This window comes from Mugil cephalus, chromosome 13, assembly GCF_022458985.1.
Source record: "Mugil cephalus isolate CIBA_MC_2020 chromosome 13, CIBA_Mcephalus_1.1, whole genome shotgun sequence".
Classification (NCBI taxonomy): domain Eukaryota; kingdom Metazoa; phylum Chordata; class Actinopteri; order Mugiliformes; family Mugilidae; genus Mugil; species Mugil cephalus.
The window spans coordinates 24,508,190-24,531,112 of record NC_061782.1 but is presented as its reverse complement, the minus strand read 5'-3'; the positions used below and the strand labels follow the sequence as shown (position 1 = coordinate 24,531,112).

The 22,923-nt window shown below is 41.4% G+C and overlaps 1 protein-coding gene across 5 annotated transcripts in view; it reads left to right on the top strand.

Annotated features, from left to right (window-relative positions):
• The window catches only part of atrnl1a (attractin-like 1a), a 266,309-nt gene that overhangs the window by 38,531 nt on the left and 204,855 nt on the right, over positions 1-22,923 (top strand). For all 5 annotated transcript variants that reach the window (XM_047602954.1, XM_047602956.1, XM_047602955.1 and 2 more), the window contains exons 5-10: positions 1,177-1,385; positions 6,102-6,276; positions 6,364-6,451; positions 8,464-8,710; positions 12,904-13,087; positions 17,176-17,330. In XM_047602954.1, the coding sequence (XP_047458910.1) occupies positions 1,177-1,385; positions 6,102-6,276; positions 6,364-6,451; positions 8,464-8,710; positions 12,904-13,087; positions 17,176-17,330 (1,058 nt within the window). The remainder of the gene's footprint in view (positions 1-1,176; positions 1,386-6,101; positions 6,277-6,363; positions 6,452-8,463; positions 8,711-12,903; positions 13,088-17,175; positions 17,331-22,923) is intronic.

Below are 22,923 nucleotides of genomic sequence, written 5' to 3'. Positions count from 1 at the left end.
GCTGATCTCCCATTCTCAGTCTCGGTGTTGGTCTTCCAGCTGCATCTCAGTTTTATCTCGTTTAAAATGATATCCATCCAGATCCATCTGTGTCCTATTGTTTTCTCATTGCATCACATCTGAGTTTTCTCAGGGGGCTCAGGTACATTCACACATGACTGAGACATGGAGCCTTCAGGAATTGGAAGTACATCTCTGTGAAAATGATAGATCTGTTTGTGTGATTATGGAAGGACCCAACACAGTGAGGAAAGACGGGATGACCAACTTAAAACTAATTTAATGGGGACTAAAAAAATAAAGAACAAAAGCAGACGAGCAGATGAGTCCACAGCCCAAAGGTGTCATTGAACTAACAGACAAACAGGGGAACAAAGGAAAGTAAAAACCTAAGGCACTCAGCATCTGGGATTAAAGGAGCGAACAACAAGACAACATGCAGGTAACTCAACAGACGACTTCACAAGGGAAAAGACGGCGCTGTAAATACACAGATTGATGGGATAAGACTTAAGACAAGGCAAGACAGACGACAGCAATCACAGGGGAGGGAAAAAACATGACAAGCTAAAAGACAAGGTCCGGTATCTTTTGAAACTAAAAAGGGAATTAACCAAGAATTTAAAATGGAAAAAATATTGAAACATACTGATTAATAAGAAAAAAACATGGTATTGTTTAAATACGAGGCACACACAATGTGAAAGCTAATATCTCTGTCACAATTACCAGAGTGCATTGTTTTTCTTAACTGTGTAACTTGAAACATAATCAGACAACAGTTATGTAAAATCATACATTTCCTTGGTTTATACTGACATTTTGTATTTTTATTTATTTATTTTTTTTGTGAAATGGGGAAAATGGGAGCAAGGAGGAGCAAATGCCGCGAGGAAAAAACACTCATTATCATGTTAACAGCTCTGGTTTTAAAATTTCCAGCAGACACGGAGCAACCATGCGTTTGGGGCTATCTTCTCAAAGGAAGTATTGAATCGATTATTATTATGAAATCATTGTAAATGGAAATGTTGATAAGTGCAGCTTTAAATTATTTCTTGCATATGCTTTGCCACTTTGTGTCGCTGTTCTGGTCCAACACACACTGAACTCTTTGCCTTCAGTTCTGTATAACCTTCTAATCCCGCTCTACCTGACTGTGTCTCTTTCCCCCAGGATAAACTCTTGTCCCAACAACTGTTCAGGCCACGGCCGATGCAGCACGGCAAACTCTGTTGCGGGTCGAGTGTACTGCGAGTGCGAGGAGTACTGGAAAGGAGAGGCCTGTGACATCCCGTACTGCAGAAACAACTGTGGCAGCCCGGATCACGGATACTGTGACCTGACCGGGGAAAAGCTCTGCGTCTGCAACGACAGCTGGCAAGGTAAGAGCAGGATGTGCTGTACTGCAGATTTTATTTCGGAATCTGTGGCCTCACAGAGCTGCTCTTTGGTCTTTCTGTAGCGGGCTTTGTAAAGAGAAGAGAGGGGCGGAGGGAAATCGTGCATGTATGTCATTGTTGCACCTTCAAATATTTACAGCACAAATGAGGTCAATGCAAGTTGTATTTGTTCTCCAACCAGAGACCACGTTCCCCATGATACCCATCATAAAGAGGATCCTTTTGATGTATCTGATGTTTTTTTCAATATTAACATGAAAATGGAATGAAAGGGAGACAGACAAGGAGGAGAAAAAAAGGCCCATCAGCCGCTCTCTTCTTGTTTATTCCTGATTCAGTGTTAGTTCGTATCATAAAAGAATACCCTGGCAAATCTGTTGACTGGTGCATAATAAATGTGGCTTCATTACTCTTTATTTTTCAGTTTTGAACCGTTTCTCTCACGGCAGCACTCTCAACAACTTTTCTTATTTGGATGAGAGGCTCTCAGTGAAAATCATTTTACACTGATGCACTCCTGCTAAGAAATGCTGCAGTTTCTGTTTTTTTTTGTTTTTTGTTTTTGTTTTTTGTTTTTCGTCAGCAACTTTACAATATGTTGAAGGTTATCTGAGACTTGGTGTTTTCCAAAACATCAACCACATCAACAAATGACAGCTGACAGTGTCTTGACTTCAGACTGTTGAGATCCCAGGGGTATCCAACCTTTTAAGTCGGTGCAGCTAGATTAGATGGTGAAGCAGTGCCCCCTCCTGGATTGACGATGTAATCACAATAAAAGCAGAATAGACTTTACTGTAAAACAAAACAAAACAAAACAAAAACTATTACTTTAACATCTGACCATCCCATATTGAAGCTAGAAATATTTCATAAAGATCTCAATGAAAAAATCTGAGTATACAAACAAGACATATTTAAAAGCATTTTATCCAACATTACAAAAGTATCTTTGTGCAAAAACAAATCCAAAAAAAATCCACCCTTTATGTTTTCAGTGATTGTAAAAAATACTGCTCGGTTTAGATGGGATGGCCTCAACTTCAGGCTGAGCAACATGCAATTCTGATCAGCAATTCCAGCCTGTAATGGCTAACTAAACTAATCATCATGATGTTATTTACGAGTATATACAGTATATTGCATAGTACATTGTTTCAGTTACATATATGTTGCATATACACAAAATGCCAGTACATATGCATATAAAGGGGGGAACTACAGCGGGAAAAATAAGTATTGAACACATCACAGTTTTTCATAGTAAACATAAGATTAACATAACATTTCACCAGGTGTTGGTAACAACCCAAGTAATCCATACATACCAAAACAAATAAGTTCAGAGTTAGTTAAGTTATGTGTAATAATGTGAAATGACACAGGGAAAAAATATTGAATAAAGGGTATATGTATATCATACGGGGATATAAGCTTATATGCTTATATGTCTTATATAAAAAGTTTGTTGTATTAAATATTTTTTGTTATATTGAATTTTATTTTGAACATGTAAAAGAACACAGACAAGTAAAAGAGGCATATAAAAACAAAAGAAAGTTATGAAATTACACGACAGAAGGCAAGCCAATAATGTTCACTTGAACATTTGCTTTGACACACCCAGAAAGGAGTGGGAAGAAGCGAACCCTTCTCTTCACCACAGTACATTACAATTTTCCTCCTTCCTTATGGATTTAAATCTCAACAGTAGTTATTTATTTATTATTTCAATAGTAGTTATTTATCAAAATATAAATATGAATCTAGGATAATATATAAAATATATATCCAAAATGTAAATATTTTATATAATCATAAATCCATACATTACATTAAATGTAATGTGTATATATATATTTATGGAAATAATGAATTAAAAACAACGATGTAAAACAATAAATACACAATACATAAATGATGTATACATCGTTATTCATTTAATCTTCAATTGGTTAATTTAGCTGATGTGCACTGTAATCGGATTAGAGAATATCTGATGAATTAAATTTCTTCTTGATAACCACCCTGTTCTTGACGTCAGCATTTATTTTGCACAGGAAGTAGAAACCCCGCCTGTTGCTCTGAAGTAATTGACATTTATCAGCTGAGAATCTGAACGCCTGATGGGATTTATATTTATTTACGTCCTTGTTTCTGAATGTTATGAGCGATCAATCAGAGAAAGCTGAAAGTGAAGGCCTCAGTGGGACAGAGAAGTGTGTGTAATGAATGGGGTGGGGACAGCAGCACAGCCACAGAGGAGCCGTCTGATTCACAAACTGGCTGCAGTAAAGGTACTGTCACCATGGTAACCGCCATTTGGCAGCAAAAAAACATGTTTTTGTGTTAATGAAAAGAGCATGTTCTGCAATTTGTCTCCGCGTCCATCCCTGCGCAGTCTGAACAGCAGGTTTGGGTACAGTTGCATCAGAGATTGACTGTTTTTCATTAGTTTTGTCTTCTCTCGTCTCGTTACCTGCTGAGTATTTTATCAGACACTCCTGCACCCTCAGATAACCCCCGAGGGTTTTATCCTCTTCGAGAATGACATGTATAAAGGATGGTGGTGGTTTGGTAGCTCTGCTGTTGTCTGATGATCTCTTAAATCTGCTAATTAGTTCCAGCCCTACCTGCTTTAGCTCATTAAGATTACCCATTGTTTTCTGGAAGGTCAAAGGGCTGAATTATCTAGAGATTCTCAGGCTAAAAGGTTTTCTCATCAATCATCAGCAGTGGTGATTGCTTCGGAGGAGGTCTGTTCTCTTCGTTTTGCAGACAGGCTGCAGTTTTCTCACCAAAAAAACAAAAACAAAACATATCTAAACTAATCTAAACTTGGAATCGTATCTTAGTGACAAAAATGTGTTCTGAACCATAACAAATAAATAAATTAAATTAATTTATTGTTTGCTTTTTTCAAGTAAAAACTGATTATTGTTTCAAAAGGTCAGCTCTATAGTACATTGTTGGACGCTACCAGCCAGCCAATTTTTTTATTTATTTTTTAAACTGAAATAAATTCACGTGTATAGGTCTGTCCACATCCAGCTGGTCACTGCTGAATTCCAAGGCCATGACGTGGATTGCAAGAGGGATTATATTGAATGACTGTACTGACCTTTGGGTGCAGGTACAGGACCCTGAGATGCAGAAGAGAAAAAGCCTGCAACATGAAGCCATAACAGTTCTTAACAGGGTGAACCACTGATTAACCATGTGTGATAGCATGCTAACACCTGTTTTGTGCGGTCGTTTTGTTTCTACTGTTAATATGAAGAGATGGGCAGATGAAGCCTTGTGAACCTTTTGGGGCTTCTCCTTGGTTGTACTCGAAAGCATGGAAGCATCAAAGCCGTATATCGGAGAGTTTAACCAACTAAGGGAATGGACCGTCTGACTTGTCCCGCTATGCTGATTGGTTCTGAGCTGGTCACGTGTCTCATAGGCGCCATGTTAGGTACACCCATTGAATGTAGGGCACACCTAACCAAGCTTCACTCATAGACAAGTGACAATATCTGAATAAAATTAGATTAAAAGTTGAAATATGTGTCAGGATCAGGAAACTACGGAGGAAACTCAACCGTTTCTTCAGTGGACCAAAACGGAGAAAGAAGATTAGGGAGCAGAAGATTAAAAGGAAGAACTGGTTGTTAACTGATTTCTCCCTATCATGTGAGGTAAATGTCAGTGTCTCTCTTTGACATTTGTTAAGATTTAATATAGGAAAAATAAACTCATACTATCATAATAATGTATACATTGATCTAAAAAACGCCCAACACCACTTTAAAAATGTTTGAAGTTAACCAAGCCTTACGTGAGCTTTATGCTAGCTAGTTATCTAAACGGCGCTAACATCTAATATACTGTGAAACCCATATGTGTATGTAATTTATGTCCATGTACAGCTCTGTGACTGATGAGGTGATTGGGCTACAAAACATTTTACAGGCTCATTTAAGATATTTAAGGCGAGTAGACGCTGGGATACTTAACATATTGACAGACGTTGGCAATAACATTTATAGGCCCGTTAATGGTGAAAATAAACGGATTTATTTCAACAGCACATCCATCCCGTAGGGTTGCACTGTAAGTTACACATGTATCTAACATGGCGCCCATGATTATGTTTGAGTTGACAAGACTCTCTAATATACGACTCTGAAGACGGAAGCTACCAGTGACATCTAGTGGTCATCCGCAATTATAGCAGCCACAAACTTCCAAACGATTAACACGTCAATCTGATTCCAGTTCCACCAAAATAAAAACTAAAACAGTCAGTCTTAAGCAGCTGTGTCTTCATTCTGACTCATTGTCCATACTTGAAAGTGTACAGTGTTTTGAAATGTCAATTTACTAGGTATTTCAGCATCATTGACTCCTTATAATGAAGGAAGCGCCACAGTGGATTCTAATTAGTCAGTGTTTCATTGTGCCGTGTGAAGCCTCAAATGTCATTTGTCATGTGATCACAGAGATTTAATACAACCCTCGACACAGCGTTTAAATTCGAACCAGTCTGCTTCAATAGAGTGAAACAGGCGTGCCTCAATGTCAAACATCCCATCTCTAGGTCTTCTGCTTGCTTGTTCTGGGATCATGCAATGCTTAAGCACACAACTAAGACAATGAATCTTGGCTAATCAAACTGGTAATATTGTGCGCTCTGTTCCTCTCATGCCTCAGGTCCAGACTGCTCTCTGTCCCTACCCTCCACCGAGGCCTTCTGGGTTCTGCCCAGCATCAAACCATCAGCTCAGTCCCTGGGTCGGGCGTCCCATCAGGCCCTTGTGCATTCAGGGTTGATGTGGGTAGTGGGAGGCTACTCCTTTAACTACTCCAACTACCACATGGTCCTCAAGTAAGCACCATCCATCTGGCCCACCAAGTGGACTGTGCTTGGATTGGAACTTTTGGGACTGTGAGCCTTGTTTGTTTCCCTCCTCAGCTACAACCCGGAGACCAGTACGTGGGATGTGGTGCCAGTCAGCAGCGGCCCTCTCTACAGATACGGACACTCACTGGCTCTCCACCAGGTAACACACTGACCGCGCAGTACAATACTGTGTACGCATTAGGATCAGGCATCAGTCAAGATTGTAATTTGCACTTTGTCACTCTGCATCTAATGGGCGGCTGTGGCTTAGCTGGTAGAGCAGCAAATTTATTTTTTATTTTTACAGAAAGTTTAAGAAGTAATTTGTACTTTGGTCTCTTTTCTTGCTCTGTATTTGTTTCACATGAATTCTGTAGTACACATCAGACTGAGCAGCTGTCTTGATTAAGAGAGATTTAAAAGAAAAAAAAAATCTTTTCTTGCTGCAGCTTCTCAAATTCAATAGTTGTCTACTTTTCATCGTTTTTTTTCCTCTAGTTTTGTTTCTAGAAATGACTCATTTGCATGTTTTTTGTTTGTTGTTTTTACAGTTGTTTTCATTGCACACGTTATTGAAAACATAACCCACCAATACATTGATTATGGAAGGACAGGTGTTGTGCAGCTCTTGTCTGGAAACAGCTGCTGCGATAGGTCATTTCACCAGACATCCACTGAGAGACGGGCCCATTATTCAACTTGGCTATTAAGAAATGGGAATATCAGAATCACCCAAGTGTTCCCTACAGATCGATCACTTCACACTCGGGAGCGTTGAATGATGCGTCACTGTCCAAATACTGGGACATGTGCTTATTATGTGTGGAAAGAGTGGTTTAATAGTGAAGCACAGGAGGGAAGATGAAGACTAATGTCTCTGTTCGCTTCTGGCGAAAGTGAGATTTGGTTCAGAGGAGGTCAGAGTGTCTGACTGGAGACCGGAGGGGATTTGGAGCCAGCAGTAAGTCTCTACTTGCTTACTGGAAACACAGCTTTGACTTGGAAAACTACTTGTTACACTGGACATGGTTTGCTTCATCATCAGAGTTTGTAATGAAATCTCTGGTGACTTGAAGACAAAGCAGACACAGGGACACCCAGCCAGACTCCTCACCTCTCACCTTTCAGTTTCACAGTCTCAGTCTTTGTATAAGCTGCTGTGCAAGTACAAGGTTCAGAGCCGATCTGGCTTTAGGTGTGTGTGGTCAGACCTGGCGTTGACGTCCGTCTTGAGATCCGACCTCAGTTTCGCATTTTGTATGTAAACGAAGCCGACATCATCTGGGGAGCAGTAGAATATTTTAACAGCTGCCGTCACTGCTCCAGAGTCGAGAACAGAGCTGTTTTATGAGGGTGCGTCTTGACTTTGCTTTTTTCCTTTTCAGGCAATCATTTATAATAGCAGTGTGTTGTGAATGTGGCGAAACTCCACTGACGCAGGAGCACCTCTGTTGAGTATAGGCGGCCTTTAATGTTACTCAGGATGCTTTCTGTTTTCACTGCTACTACAAAAGAATGAGGACACATGTGGACACATGCAACCCAGACCACCTCCAATGCTGGTCAGAAATCAGATCTCTCAAAAGCCATCTCAGTGAGCCCTGGGTGTGTTCACACTGTCTTTTATGTGATCAGATCACCCAGATCGGACTTTAATGCAAAGTCAGAGTCTTGATAACTGACTGTTGCATGATGAGCTGCAGAGCTGCAAAACCATTTAAACCTGCAGTAATCAATATCTTTTTATTCGCAACTAATGAGTGAATGTGACAGTTGGCCTGCCTCATATGTTTCCAGTCTCTGTGCTAAGCTAAGCCAATATGTTATTGATTTAGTCAGTGATTGCTTCCGGACAGATACCGTGTCCAGGTCAAGATTTCCTCTGTTAGCTCACTTACTCACAGGGTAAAACGGACTGTTCTGCCTCTTTTGCTCTCTACACGGATGGTTAACCTGCATGTAACCAGAGAGTTTCCACTACCTAAGTCTCTTTATGGGAGAGTTGTGCTGGCCCACATTCAGTGCAGCATACTGGAGGTGAACACCCTACATGTCTGTGAGAGTTTTCTACAGCAGCATAAAAGCTCAGATCAAACATCCAGACAAATGAATCTGATATCCAATCTTATTTTCTTGCACACACTCATCTCTGTCACCTTTCCCCGTCTCCAGGACGACATCTACATGTTTGGTGGGAAGCTGGAGGCAGGATCTGCGAACGTGACCGACGAGATGTGGGTGTTCAACATCCCCACGCGCACCTGGTCGCCGCGGAGACCGGCCCCGCCTCCTCCCCACGCCCTGGAAGGCCACACGGCTCATGTGGTGGAGCTGGCCGACGGCGAGTCAGCCATGCTGATCTTCTTTGGCTACTCTCCGGCTTACAGCTACATCAACAAAGTCCAGGAGTACAACATCAGTGAGTGCAGCCTGCTGACTCTGCCGCCATTGATTTGTTTTCTCCTTTGGTTTATTTTTAATTGCTTTTTATTGACGCGAGTCAATCATAGAGGCTCCTTAAGCTGTTGACATTTTCCAGAGGCCATGTTCAAACTTCACACAGGGTTGTCTGTGCTTTGGTTTAACAGGTCGGACATTATAGGCCCAATAACTGTTTTATTTTTAGTGTTCTTATGATGAGGATTTCCATCATAAATAATACTCGAGATGTTGAACAAACACACTTGCAGTGCGCTTTTGTCTGTGGATCATCAAGAATTTCTGCAAGACTCCACCTAGAGCTCTTCTCTGATTTATTATATCAGTTGTTGAACACAGTCCTGCAAAACATCCACTTATTCTGCAGCTTTTAATCAGGTTGATGTCAAAACTCGCTTGTATTTTCCATGTCTGAGTTTTTCCGGTGTCGTCTCACTGTCTCCTGGCTGGTGTTAACTTCTAGGTGAACAAGGGTGTTATCCTTAGAAGAATCTTTTTTCTTGTAATTCAGACTTTAATGTTTCAGGGAACTCAAACTTCCCCCTTTGCACAAAATCTTTGCGGGATAAAATTGGTCTGGAGTCTCTTCATTAGGAGCTGATAAAGCTCCAGCAAATATTTACTGGGACAGTCAAATCTGCTCGTTGGACTTTATGTGGTGATGGACAGAAGAGCGACAGTGACGTGGTCATACACATCATCTGAGTGCTGTGGAGTTAAATTAGTTTAGCACAAAGTGGCTCTGATATAGGTTAATATATCAGGTTGTTTTGTTAATGACGCTATATAAATAAAACTGAATCGAAGTAAATTTGTTGGAGGACTAACCAACTGTGTGCAGAGGTATATGCTAAACAAAATCACCCTTCAATCAGAAGTATGTGAATTACAAGAAAATTTTATTATTCATTCATAGACAAAATATTTTAAAGTCCTTTATTTCAGACCTTACTACACCAGTTTATTTACTGCTTGGTGTATACTACACCTCTTGGTATACTACGCCTCTGTGCCCTCTCTCATATGGTTTTCTCAGAACAGAGGACAGATTCTTTCACACATCTTTATGTGTGCACGTGTGAGCCTTTCTAGGATACAGTTTGATGAAGACTCCACATTAAAAAAACTGTGAAGCATTCCTTTAGAAAGATGTTATTTTCCTGCACAGGGATCATCAAGCAGAGAAGCTGGCCTCGACTACTTTAAGGATCGGTGTTGCAGAGCCCTGTTGCACCACTAGATGGCGGTGTTGCAGTGTTTTAAACCAAAAGCTGGATTTAGATGAGGACGTTTGACTCAAAACACACTGTCCTCACTGTCCTCACACAACAGAGACTGAAAGGCAAACATGTGTGCAGCTACACAAACTACACACACAGAGTGGTCATTAAGAAGAGGTAGCACCCAGGCCCAAACGTCTGGGAGAAGACAATGATTAATGAATCCACTGCGTTCCCTCACTCTCCTACCTCCCTGTCATCCCGGTGTCTTTTTTTCCTCCCTCTACGCATCCCTCTCTCCCTCCATCTCATTCTTTTCATCCGCTGGCCTCAGATTCTGACCCCCTCTGTCATGGCTCGTCCTCGGTATCCTCATCTCCCTCGCCTCTTCCTTACCCTCTCTCCCGTCATCCGTCTATTTTTTTTCACACACCTCCACACCTCCGCTGCTTCGTTCTCTTCATTCCTTTTTTTTTTAACTCCGACAATGTCACAGCTGCGTCTGCACTGAGCATCATTAGGCTTCAGAGGGAGCAACTAGGAGTCAGTGCGAGCCGGGAATGAACTGAGGGGAGTAAAAGGAAGTGTAAAATGAGAGGTAAAAGGATTTAATGGCCACTCTGAAAGGGAAGGTTCCCAGCAATTAGTCGCCAGAGATGAAATCAGAGTTGACCTTCTACTTTCTTGTCGTTTCTTCACAGCAGCCTGTCTTTCTATCACTGCTTCTCTTGTGCTTTCTTTGCTGTCTGTTCATGAATTTGTTTTCCTGCTTCTTTTGCTAGACTCTAGATTGCTCTCTTTTAGCTCTCGTTCTTTCTCTCCTACAGAATTAAATTTTCATTTTCTTTTTTTTGCATGAAAGTTGGGAGCCAAACTCGCCAAAGCATCAGAATTGTTTCAAGCGATTGACTTTTGTCGGCGTGCAGGGGCGTGCTCCGTCAGTCAGAGCCCTCTCTCCTGTGGCCTGCTCTGCTCTAAATGAAAGCTGCACAATATGTAGCTAAAGTGAGCTGGTTTCAAGTTGTTCAGCTCGACAATCTACGTCTTTGTTTCACAATTCATTTTCATATTTGAACAGTTTGAGAAGATCCAGGTAGGTGGATGCCTGCCTGGGGGCCTACTTGTTGTTGTTGTTGTTGTTGTTGTTGTTGGAAAGTTCAGTTAATAAGGCTGAGATAAGGGAGCGGTGTCAGAGGCCACAAACATATCCAATTTGATTTCATTGCTGTTTCTACTACTCTTAATAACACAATGGACACATTAGGAACAGGAGTTGCTTTTACTGAAAACGTGCAGTTAATGGCCTATTTATTATTTTAGCATTTTTTATTTTACTTATTTTATTCATATTGTGGGCCAGATGAGCCCCTCTGGCTGGCCGCTTTTGGCCCGTGGGCCATATGTTTGACACCCCTGGTCTAAAGGGCTGGCAGAATAGCATGGTATTTAAGGAACAGGGACTGCGTGAGTGTGTCACGGTGCTGAATTCAGGTCCTGCAGATGAGATGCCAGGAACATGTGCTGTGCCTGTCGTAAACAAGGACGTTTGTGCTACTGAGGTGCTGACCAATTAAAAGTTTAAAGAGAAGGCTATCAACCAATAATGGTAACTCTGCTGTCAGACCATGCAATCCGTAACTTAGGCTCTACTACCTTCAACACCTCCCCTTGACTTCCACTCAATGTGAAGCGAATAGAACTGAGTAGGGGCAGCCTGGACACATTTTTAGGTCTGAAAAGAGGACATGTCCTGGTCACCCCAGTAAATAGGATTTTCCCTTTGTTCAAACTATGACAGTTTGCGCTGCCCCCTCTGGTTTGACTTGTGTCCCATCATCCCATCAGCCCTGTCCCACGTAGAGTTACCTGCTTTCAGTCCAGTTATTCCACGGTTCCCACTCCTCTGTTTCTGTCGATGACACGTTTTGTTGGATTTGAGGTCTGGACCAGCTCTGACTTTCCTGACTTTGTTTCTTGCATTTTGGTTCACTGCTCCTTCCTTGCTACGCCCGAGAGACATTAGCTCTGAGAACGTGGACAAACAAATCATTGGGAATTGAGAATGATTTTTTAAGAAGTGGACGTGACAAAGAGAATAGAAAAGCAGGAATAAAGACAGATCACAAGAGAGTCCATCATCTTTATTGAATTGTTGGAAAGATCATCCACAGGACAAAGGACTATAGAGATTTTTCATCACACTCTTTCACTATAGTCATCAGTCACCTGTTTGAGTGTGAAGAGATGGACAGTTTTGTTCTAAGTTCCAAATTTAAGATAACCATTTTTTTTTAATGTGGCAAACTTCTTCTTCTTCTTCTTCTTTTTTTAATGACATAGTCATTATGGAATTCTTAGGTACAGCAACGTAATAATTCAAATGTCTGGAGTGCGGCAATCATTAGTCTGCATTATTTGAAAATTTTCCCCATTCACTTTTGTACAAAGGGCTTTGAGTGTTTGAAATGTTTTCGAGGCAGTCTTACAGGTAAAATTACAGACATCCTCTTCAGACCAGTGGGCGTATGGAAACGCAGATTGTTTGATGCAGATAAAGAGGGAGGGAATTCATTTGTGCCTCTCAGCTCAGGGTCTCTGTGGTTGACTGATTCCAGATGAGAGGATGTTTGTTCCTCCCTGTCCGTGTGCTTGCTCTGATGATGTAACCACTGCCTGTTTTTAATGCCATTTTCTAATCACCTGAACTAATCTGTATGCATCACATGGAACTAATGAAAGCACACTTTTAAACTTAATAAATTTTCATTTTCCTTGGTCTCCCTATTTTCTGCCTCCGCTCTTTTCCCTTCCCTTCATTAAAAGTGCTTCCCTTTATGGCCACGGAAGTCACATTCCAAACTTGCCAACGCATCAAAAACATTTCAAGCGCTCAGCTTTGATCAGTCTGCGGGAGGTGCTCCATTAATCAGAGCCGTGTCTGTCTGTGTTTCAGAGTCTAACTCGTGGCAGGTCGTTGCGGCGGGAGGTGCCGTCGTCCAGGGGGGTTACGGCCACAGCAGCGTGTACGATGAAGCCAGCGGCTGCGTCTTTGTACATGGAGGGTACAAGCCGCTCAGCAACAACAAATTCGGCCTGGTGGACCACATGTACCGCTACCACGTCCACACCAGATCCTGGTGAGAGCTCACATTAACACTTTGCCTCCTCAGCAAATATTTTCATGTTAAACGGACGCTGATGTCCAACAGGAGCTGGACTGTAACAGACTGACACCAGTTGTTCTGTGTACTTATATTCCACTAATAATCTGAATAAAAATGCCTCATTTAACTACCTCTATCAGATGAGAGCCTTGTTTTACTCAAAGATTGACACTGGTTGCTGTGAGGAGATTGCTTTGCAGAGCCAGAAGCTGAGTGGTTGAGTCTGACTCTTTAAACTCCCGAACCTACTAAATGACTATTTAAAATAAGGTGCATGTGTGAAGCTAGACAATAATTAATTTTCTGAATATTAGTTGAGGCAGAACATAGTTTGTCAGCTCATGTGGCATAGTTGGTGAAGATCGGAAGACAATTAAAGAAGAGGAGATAGACAGAAGGTAATGAGGGCATGTGTGAATCCCCAAAACAAAAAAGAGGTTCTGGAGCCATGAATGAAATTATATCACAGACTCTGTTGGTTCCCCACAAAATTAGACTACTGTCATGAGGCCCAGTGTGTGGCTCAAAATGAAATGTAGAGGAAAAACATTGCTTTCTATGAAAGGCTAAATGAATAAATAAATAATAAAGAACAGGTCAATTATGTCCAGTAAGTTATACAGAAAAGGTTCCCAAGAAATCTTCTCCCATGTTGGAATAAATCCATTCTTTCTGAGTATGTTTGCTCCATGTCAGTTAAACATGAGGTGACAAGTTTCCAGGAAGGACAGAGACGCAGCGGTAGAAAAACAACCAGTTGTTCAAACAGTTCTTTGAAAAGATGATTGAAGCTGGAATCAATGTAGGCAACAACACTGAAGACGTGGAGCCATCTTCGTCGTCTTCTTCTGTCTTGTCAATAAATTTTGGGAGGAATCTTCTTCCTCTCTTATATTTCCTGCACATGTGACCACACAGCAGCAGATCCAGTTTTGGACCATGTAAACATGGACCATGTGAACATGTATATCGGATCAGACCATTTTATTTATTTTTCATGTTAACAGTTCAGTTGGAATGTCCATATGTCTGAGAATGAGATGTAGTCAATCCCATCATGCACCAGTTCATGGTCAGGATGTTTAGTGGAAGGTTTACAGGGTTGGCTCATATAGTCCAACACATTCACCAAAAACATAAAAAGAAAATCTCAAATCTGGTCCTCAAAGTAATTGTTGATGACCTCTTTACATATTGACTTTATATCCAGGATATTTATATTTGTCTCACAGTTGAAGTTTTTAGTCACTCTTCATAAGACCATTTAAATAATTCCTCCACCCTGCTGGTCTTTAGGAATGATTTCGCATTCTTCCTTCTGAGGAGTGATTTGGCAGCGTTTTCTGTTATTCTGACAATTTCACAACAGATTTTTGACACAGTAGCATCTGCCACATCCTAATGCATCAGCAGTAATATCACTAGAGGACCCATTCTTCACAGTGAGTGACTTGATATATTCACTTTTGTCTCAAGTATGTAACGAATCCAAAACCATTTCACTTTTATCTTGACGCGTCTTGAAGTATGTCTGTGAAGGCTGATGCAATTCAAATCCACCTTCAATCTGAAAGACTTTTGCAAATTAACAGGTATCATTTGAAAACACATGAACTGTTTTTTGGGGGTGGAAATTCATGGTAGAAAGAGGAGCGGAGGGTGAGAATAGAAGGATCTGAAAGGAAGTTTGACCTCAGGTCACTTCAGACAGATGGATGGGTGAAAGTAGATGCTCGGCTGTAAGTCTGTTCCCTTTACTTAGTTTACTTTCACATGTGTCCACTCACCAGGATGTACGCGCTAACAAACGCTCACATGCACCCTCAAGCTGCTGCCTCTCTGTAGCTCTCAGTTTTCAGGCTGGAATGCGTTGTGGCGATCAGGTGTCACTTGAGCTCTAGGACTTTTAGAAATTCACAGACCGAAACATTTCTGTGTATTCCAGTTGCTCCTCACAGCTTCCCGCCAGCGTGGAGATCATGTGTCCTCTGTCAGCAGAAAGCTCCTGACATGATTCAGAACAAAGTGACATCTATATGTTGGTGCTTTCCAGCTGGGCCATCTGCACAATCAGTTATCTCTTCACACTTATTATTCTCATAAACACACACTGTCTTCTTTTACACAGACTTCATGTAGTGTTGAATATTAGGCCATACTTGAAAATAACTTTTAATAGTTAAACCAGCAATGGTTTGGAGGGAGAAAACCTTATTTATACTGAAATGTTGACCATTTAGACATCAGTGAATTAGTTTCTGTCAGGTTTTAGAGTTCAACATACTACACAGGTGCATTGTGCATTGTCTGTGATGCTGAATGTCTTGCTGCTGTTAACAATGAGAATATGGTGGGCTGAATAAAGTCATATCTTATCTTATTAATTCTTGTTGTAAGTGTCACATCAGGGTCTTTAGAAAACAGTGTTATTATTATTATTATTTTTTATCCCAAATTCTAATGTTTATTTAATGTTTATATCAAGCCCTTAGAGCCTCAACATTTTAAGAAGCTTATTGGTAATCATTTTGAGAACTCTTTGTTCAGGTCATATGTCAATCACACGTTTCCTAACTGTCAAAACTGAGTTCCCTAGTTTAACCAACTAAGGAATGGACCATCTGAACTGTCTCTCTATGCTGATTGATTCTGAGCTGGTCACATGTTTCATGGACGTCATGTTAGATACATCTAACCAATATTCACCCATAGAGAAGTGGTAATAACAGAGAATAAAATTGGTTTAAAAGTTAAAATATGCCACAGAGCTCAACCTACGGCTCCAGCACAGGATCAGGAAAACACAGAGGAAACAAAAACAGCGAAAGTTATGGGAGCACAAGATTAAAAGGGAGAACTGGATGTCAACTGATGTCTCTATTATGTGAGGTAAATGTCAATTTCTAGCTAGTTATCTAGACTGAAGGTTTAGAAAAATAGCAGCTACCATCATATACACTGTGAAACCCATGTCTGCATGCTATTTATGTCCATGTAATAGACAAATTAAGTTGACACATAACTTTGCCTCGGTTACCATTAAGTTATTATGGCTACATGCTAATGTTATTAGCTATTTCTGATTATAATCTTTCTGAGTGATGGATGAACACGGGATGTGATGTGATGGATGAACACGGAGACTGAGGAGAAGGTAAACATAGCTTCGTGATTGATGAGGTGATTGGACTACAAAACATTTTACAGGCTCATTGTGGATGTTTAAAGTAAGTAGACGCTGGGATAATTAAGTGAGGACCTGATTTGAGTTGGCCAGTCTCCAGTATACGGCTCTGAGTTTAACTCGGTGCCCACCCACTTTTCATCACCAAAGGTTTATTCCCCAGTTGTTGTCACAACTCTCATCACATGGCCTCTCTGTCACACTCTACTGTAAGACTCAAAACACTGCATTTTTACAATAAAGTTAACTACACTACTAATGGTCACCCCAATACTGTGTTCACACTACGGGCTAAAAGGTGGACGACTTTTTTCACTCAGATATTAGGACGTCAGAGACTTGTTGTTGTGTGACGGTTGTGACATGCTCTAAATCAAAGTTGTGCTGGCTTTTTACTATTTTCACCACTTAAATGATGGAGTGAATCGTCAGCCAGTTGTCTATGTTTTCCCAGTTTGTTTTAAACAGATGAAACCATGACAATGCTCATAGCAACACCGTGAGACTCGCTTGAGGCAGTGAAGCAATAATAATGGCGTGTTCCTTTAAGAACGGTGCGATGGTGAAAAGTCAGTGTTGCTGTAGTAAATGAAGAAGCCACAGTTGGTCTCACTATGTGACCTTTGGCCTCGCAGAGAACACGCAGATGACTGAGTTCTTCCACCATGCCTGTGTTTTTGCATGTGTGTGTGCTGCTCCAATAAAGAACAGTTGGTACGCAGGGCAGTCACCACAGGCCAGGTCACACACCGAGACGGACGCCATCAATCGCATGCCATCACGGGCACTTGCAGACGCACACATAGCTGAAGAATAAACACCGTCCTCATATTTTACCCTGCTGACTTGCACTCTTCTTTCCTGTGTGTGTGTCCAGGCTGATCCTCAGGGAGAGCAGTCTGGCACGATACCTCCACTCTGCGGCGCTATTGAGTGGCACAGTGCTGGTTTTTGGCGGAAACACTCACAATGACACGTCTCTCAGCAACGGAGCCAAGTGTTTTTCTGCAGACTTCCTGGCGTATGATATCGGTAAGAACAAGTGTTAAATAAATATGCACATACCCTGAGGCTACTGTGAGAGCGTGAAGAGGGTGACAGTATTCAGTGTGATCACCCTTCACCTTCAAAACTGCTGTAAACTGCTGCACAGTCTAATGCTGCTTGGCTGGTAGGTTGCTCAAGATGTTCCTCTGTGGATTCAGTCTTTTCGTGTAATCCAGACTCACTCCATGATATTGGATCAGGAGTCATGCTGTCTGTTGCAGGACTCATTTTTCTTATCATTTCTTATCATTTATATCGTTTATGATTGAGGTCATTGTCCTGTTCTATAATGAGTTTGAAATCAGACACCTGTCTGATGGTATTATCATGGAAGTGCTTAAACTCATTTGCTTTTTCCCCCCAAGTCTTTTCCAAGGGCTGCTAGCTATGCCTTTTCACCCAGGATGATTTTGTATTTGCAGTTTGGTTGTTTGGTTGTTAAAACTTAGAGGTCAGAGGTATAACATGGAACCACCACGGTAACAACCTCATGGACAGGACAGGACAGGAAACTGTGTTTCTGATGCCTATACTGAAGTCTACTACTGGATGTAGCTCCTATGGTGAGAAGAACCACGTTCTTTGAGTCATACAACCAGTACTTTCATCACTGACCTGCACTGGATTTATGGGTTTCAGTTTGATTGTCTTGTGTGCACTGAGGTTTGGAAGGCATCGTTCACACCAGTTAATATCACGCTAACAGAGCAATCGTTATCTAATGCGATTGAACCAATCCTGCCCAAACGGCTTCGCATTTTTCATCAAACACACAAGTAAACTGTCTGTACTCTAATTCAACCAAAACACCTAAATATTCTTTCAGACCAAAGAGAGAAAGCACGAGTGTGTTGGGATACAGATCCTGCAGTGTAGGTAGAGAGTGCGGATGATTAAGGATCCCATTACAGGCTACCCAGTCGCTGCATAAACCAGATGGCACGAGGATGTTTCCACCCCTCGACAGGGACAGAGAAATAAGAGGGGGAAGCTTTGGGAGAGGAAAAACGTGAGAGATTGCACCAACTCTTCACAGGAGGGAAACAATAGGTAGGAGAGAGATTTACAGACAGAGGGAAGGAAAGTAAGGAAGATGGATGTGCATTCACAGAGAAAGCATGTTGTTGAAGCAGCACATTTAATTTTGTTGTGTACCAGTATATTAAAAAGAGGCACAGTAATTTAATGACTGAACGTGAAGGTGTTTTACTACTGTAGAGCAAGCCACCACCTTGCTCTACAGATGGATGAAGCGACTGACAGCAACAAAGACTGTTTACTGATAATGTACGTCAAATATGTATATGCTTGTCAAACTAGGGGTGGTGCCTGAAAATATTCCTATCTACAAAAGGGGGAGCTTGCAGAAAACTTTGGGACCCACTGCCATACCTACCACACACACACACACACACACACACACACACACACACACACACACTCACTCTCACACACACACACACATAATATAAACATAGCTAAGGGTGGGTAGGTAGGGGAGAAAGATTAGTGAATCACTGATGGGAGGGAGCTGCACTGTTAGTCTCTGCTGCTAATATGTGGCCTTGTGATTGGCTCAGCAGCGAGAGGGGCGGGGCCTATTTTTTACCAGAAGCTTAGATTGACAAGCCTGTGTGAAATGTGTGCTGTCGAGACAGCTCCTGTATCGCTGAATGAGTGAAGTGTTGATTGAAAGATGACGTCTTCTGCCTCCATTTGTCACTTTACTAAAATATATTGGATTCATGTTAATGTGTAAGAAATTAAAATGTAAAATTTGTAGGTAGAGATTAAAAAAACAAAACATATATATGTGTGTATATATATAAAAATGTCTAATCAACCCAAGATTTTGCGACCCCCCCCCCCGAAGACCTATGATTTTAAGCATGCTTAATGCATCAAGACCACAAAATGTGGTAAAGTGCAGTACGGCTTGGAAGAGTTTAGTCCATTTCTGAGTACAGTAACACCTCAGTTCTGAGATCCTGGACGGGTTTCCACATATGAACTGCTTGCTTCATGTCCTTCTAGTTTAATGAATTATCATTGACACTGCTGTGATTGTTTTTAGATCATTTTTATGAGCGTTTAACTTAACATGTTTTCGCAAATTGTAAGGGACATTGTCTCCACATTTTTCTACTGGACAACATATTTACATTGACGTTAGCACTTTGACTTGGCTAATCCAATCTTCTTTACCCATCCCTTTGTAGAACAACTTGGGCTTATTGTCTTGCTGCATTGCTCAGTGTCACGTGTTTGGTTGTTAGGTTCTCTTTCTCTACTTTCAGGACTTGTGTGAAAATCCACTGATGTTTGGAGTCACATTTATACAGACGTGTCCAAAATTTCTGAAGGCTGTAAAAACTTTTAAGTGGCACTTTAGTTGTGGTTAAAAGTTGAATAACAAGAATTTGTATTCCTTGCATTGTCACGGCTTAGAGTCTACACTTCTCTTTCATCTTCCCTGTCACTCAGCTGTATTGTATATTATGATGATAAAACACCAGGAGGATATTGTTGAGATAAAGCAGTGAAGGAGAGGAAGCTGAAAAGAATGAAGGAGAGAGGGGAGGAAGGAAAGAGGGATATACACGGAGCGGCAGAGAAATAAAGCGTAAATGAAGGAGGGATTTAGGGAGAGAAAGGAAGCACCGTGGACTGTGAAAGAGAATTATCTAAAGACAATAAAGGTGTGCCAGGATGAAGCTGATAATAAGCTTGTGAATGAAAGGCAAAATCAAAGGTAATAAACAATAAAGCATTTGTTCACAGAGCGTCCCGGTCTTCAATGAAGTTGGAAATGCTTTTGGACGCAGTGCTTTTTTTCTTCTTCTTCTCACTCCAGCGCTCACTATAAATGCATGCATTTACATGTCCCTCAACTCTGTGCAAACACACCCCTGTTTTATAAATATCATAATTTATTCATTAGAGCTCGTATCTGTCCAAACTTTATTGTCCACTAGACAGCTCTCGCTCACTGCAGAGACGGAGGGAGGGAGGGTTATTGTGATGGCTGAGAGAGAATAAACAAAGAGAATGTAGATGAGAGGAGCTGGAGGAGAAAGGAAAGATGGTATGAAGCAGTGTACAGTACTCCTGCTTATTACTTAGGAATATTATTATATTTGGTGCTGTAGGATTCATATACCCTAAAACAAACGAATGAATGAATTTTTATCTTCCCCTGCATGCCCTGTCTCTCGGTTAGCTTTAGAGCAGAGTGCTGGTGTCTGTGGGCCTCTTAAGACCTTGCATTACGACCTGGACTATCCAATTGCACGTGGCCAGTGTAAAAGACAGGTGTGATCACATTTTCGAGAGATCCGATCTCTGACCACATTTGGAGGTGGCCTGGGTCGCATGTGTCCGCATGTGTAGAACCATGGAATGTGGGGTCTGAACACACCTACCTAAAGTTGGTCACTTGCGATCGAATTGCTCAGATTGAATCTTAATGCAAGGTTTGAACAGGCCCTGTCATGCTCAACATAATCACAGTCTAATTTCAGTATCAGTGACTTCCATCTGCAACATGTCTCTGTTACACTTATTTCTCTGTGTATATTAAACGTCAAAGTTGCAACGTTATTTGTGACATTTAGAGATGCTGGTGGGTCGGTTCCCTCACCTATGGACCGTTGCCCATTGGATTCTCCTCTAGTGATTCAGCTGTCAACTACGAAGTGATGGACCTCTTATAAATTGCTTTATATGTGGACGGGATGTACTTTACTTAAGGCACAGAATGGTCATGCTCAAAATCTGAATCTTGTCCATTGTGACAACATCCAGCAATTTGGCAGCCCATCCTCCTTCTACTTTATTGCTTCTTGTCTATACAACAAAGTCCCACTCTTTTGTCTGTGACAATAGCATTTATTCACTTGGCAGGCTGAGGGTTTACTCTTGAACAGAAACATATTTAGTTTAGGTATTTGCTTAAGCAACCAACCCTGATGTTTTCTTGGATGGGCAGTTTAAATGGTTCTCTGTGAAAGAAAGAAATTGCACTCCAATGTGACAGTCAGAGGAAGCTGAAGGGTACGTTTTTATGTGGGTTTTAATGATTGATGTCTAGACTGACAGCGGTGTTGGGCAGTAGCGCCGTTACAAGTAGCGGCGTTACTAGTTTAACTACATTTCTCAGTAGCGTGGTCGTAGCGTCGCTGTTTTCTAAATCAAATAGCTTTTCATTAGTGAAGCTACTTTCGTGGCCAAGTACCCGGGTAGCGTCCACAGAAGCTACATTTTCCCAGGCATTTCTAGACCTTAAACGCATCTCTCCCGTGTAACGTCACGTAGCCTGCCTATCATCCTGCTGATGCCCGCCCTATAAAAAGATGCCCGCGAGAGTTGTGTGATGCAGCCGAGATGGAAAGCGCGCGGCAGCCAGAGACAATGGAGGGGGCAGAGGCACCCTCACCCTCTGACTCACCATGGCCATACCGCAACAAGTTTATGTCACTTGTCGAGACCTCACAGAGCAGTTTCACATTCCGTTGTTTATTATGCAACCCCAAGAGGAAGCTCCTGTCAACGTCCAAGACGTCCAACACAAGTTTAAGGACGCACATTCAGGTATTTTCCGAAGTTAACACAATCACCAGCTAAGCTATCATCACAACTCAGCCAGCAAACATCAACAGCTAACATAGCACTAGCCAGCAACTTGTCCTTTGGAAGCAAAAGAATAACGTTGACGCGCGCACGCTGGTTTGTGCCGAAGTTAACACAATCGCCAGCTAAGCTAACGTTAGCATAACTCAACCAGCGAACATCAACAGCTAACATAGCACTAGCTAGAAACTTCTCCTTGCTTTGGCAACAAAAGAATAACACTGTGTGTGCGCGCGTGTCTCAGGGAGTCTAAAGGAAATTTAGACCCACATAAGAAATCATCTAGTTTTTGGAGTCAGCCTCAAGTGGTCAATAGGGGAATTGCATCTTGGTTTAATTTCAATGGTTTATTTTTTCCTGGTTGTTACTCTGCGTATTTGTTGTATAAAATCATCAGATTTCCATTAAACATATACCCAAGTTGTTCTGCTAATCGACCACTTGACTAAACGTTGTAGTGTCTTTAAAGACAGACCACAATATCAATGGTTTGGCTCTGAAGTGACTCATTTCATCTTTTTCTGTGGTACAGCAGCCTCCTTTAACCCACAGAGGGATTATGTGGAATTAAAGTTCTTGACTGGGCCAGAGTGGTGACTGTTTAACACCGAGGGTTATGATGAGCTTAAAAATGAATTTAAACCTGCGCAAAACCAAGACATGTCTCCCAGCTCATCCTTTTCTTTTTGCCTTCTTCTCTCTCATCTGTTCAGTTCCAAGCCATTACCTCGTTCTCTCTTAATTTAAAGTAAACATGTGATATCTCACCTTTCAAAGTTATGACAACTTCCTCCAACCATTGTGACCTTAATTATTTTCTTATTTCCGGAATGTTTTCCATCTCATTTTCATAGACTGAAAAGGAGCAATTTGAGACACTGGATTATCATAATATATATATTACAAAAGTCATGAACCATTACGCTCTGCTGCAGTCTGTGGGATCATC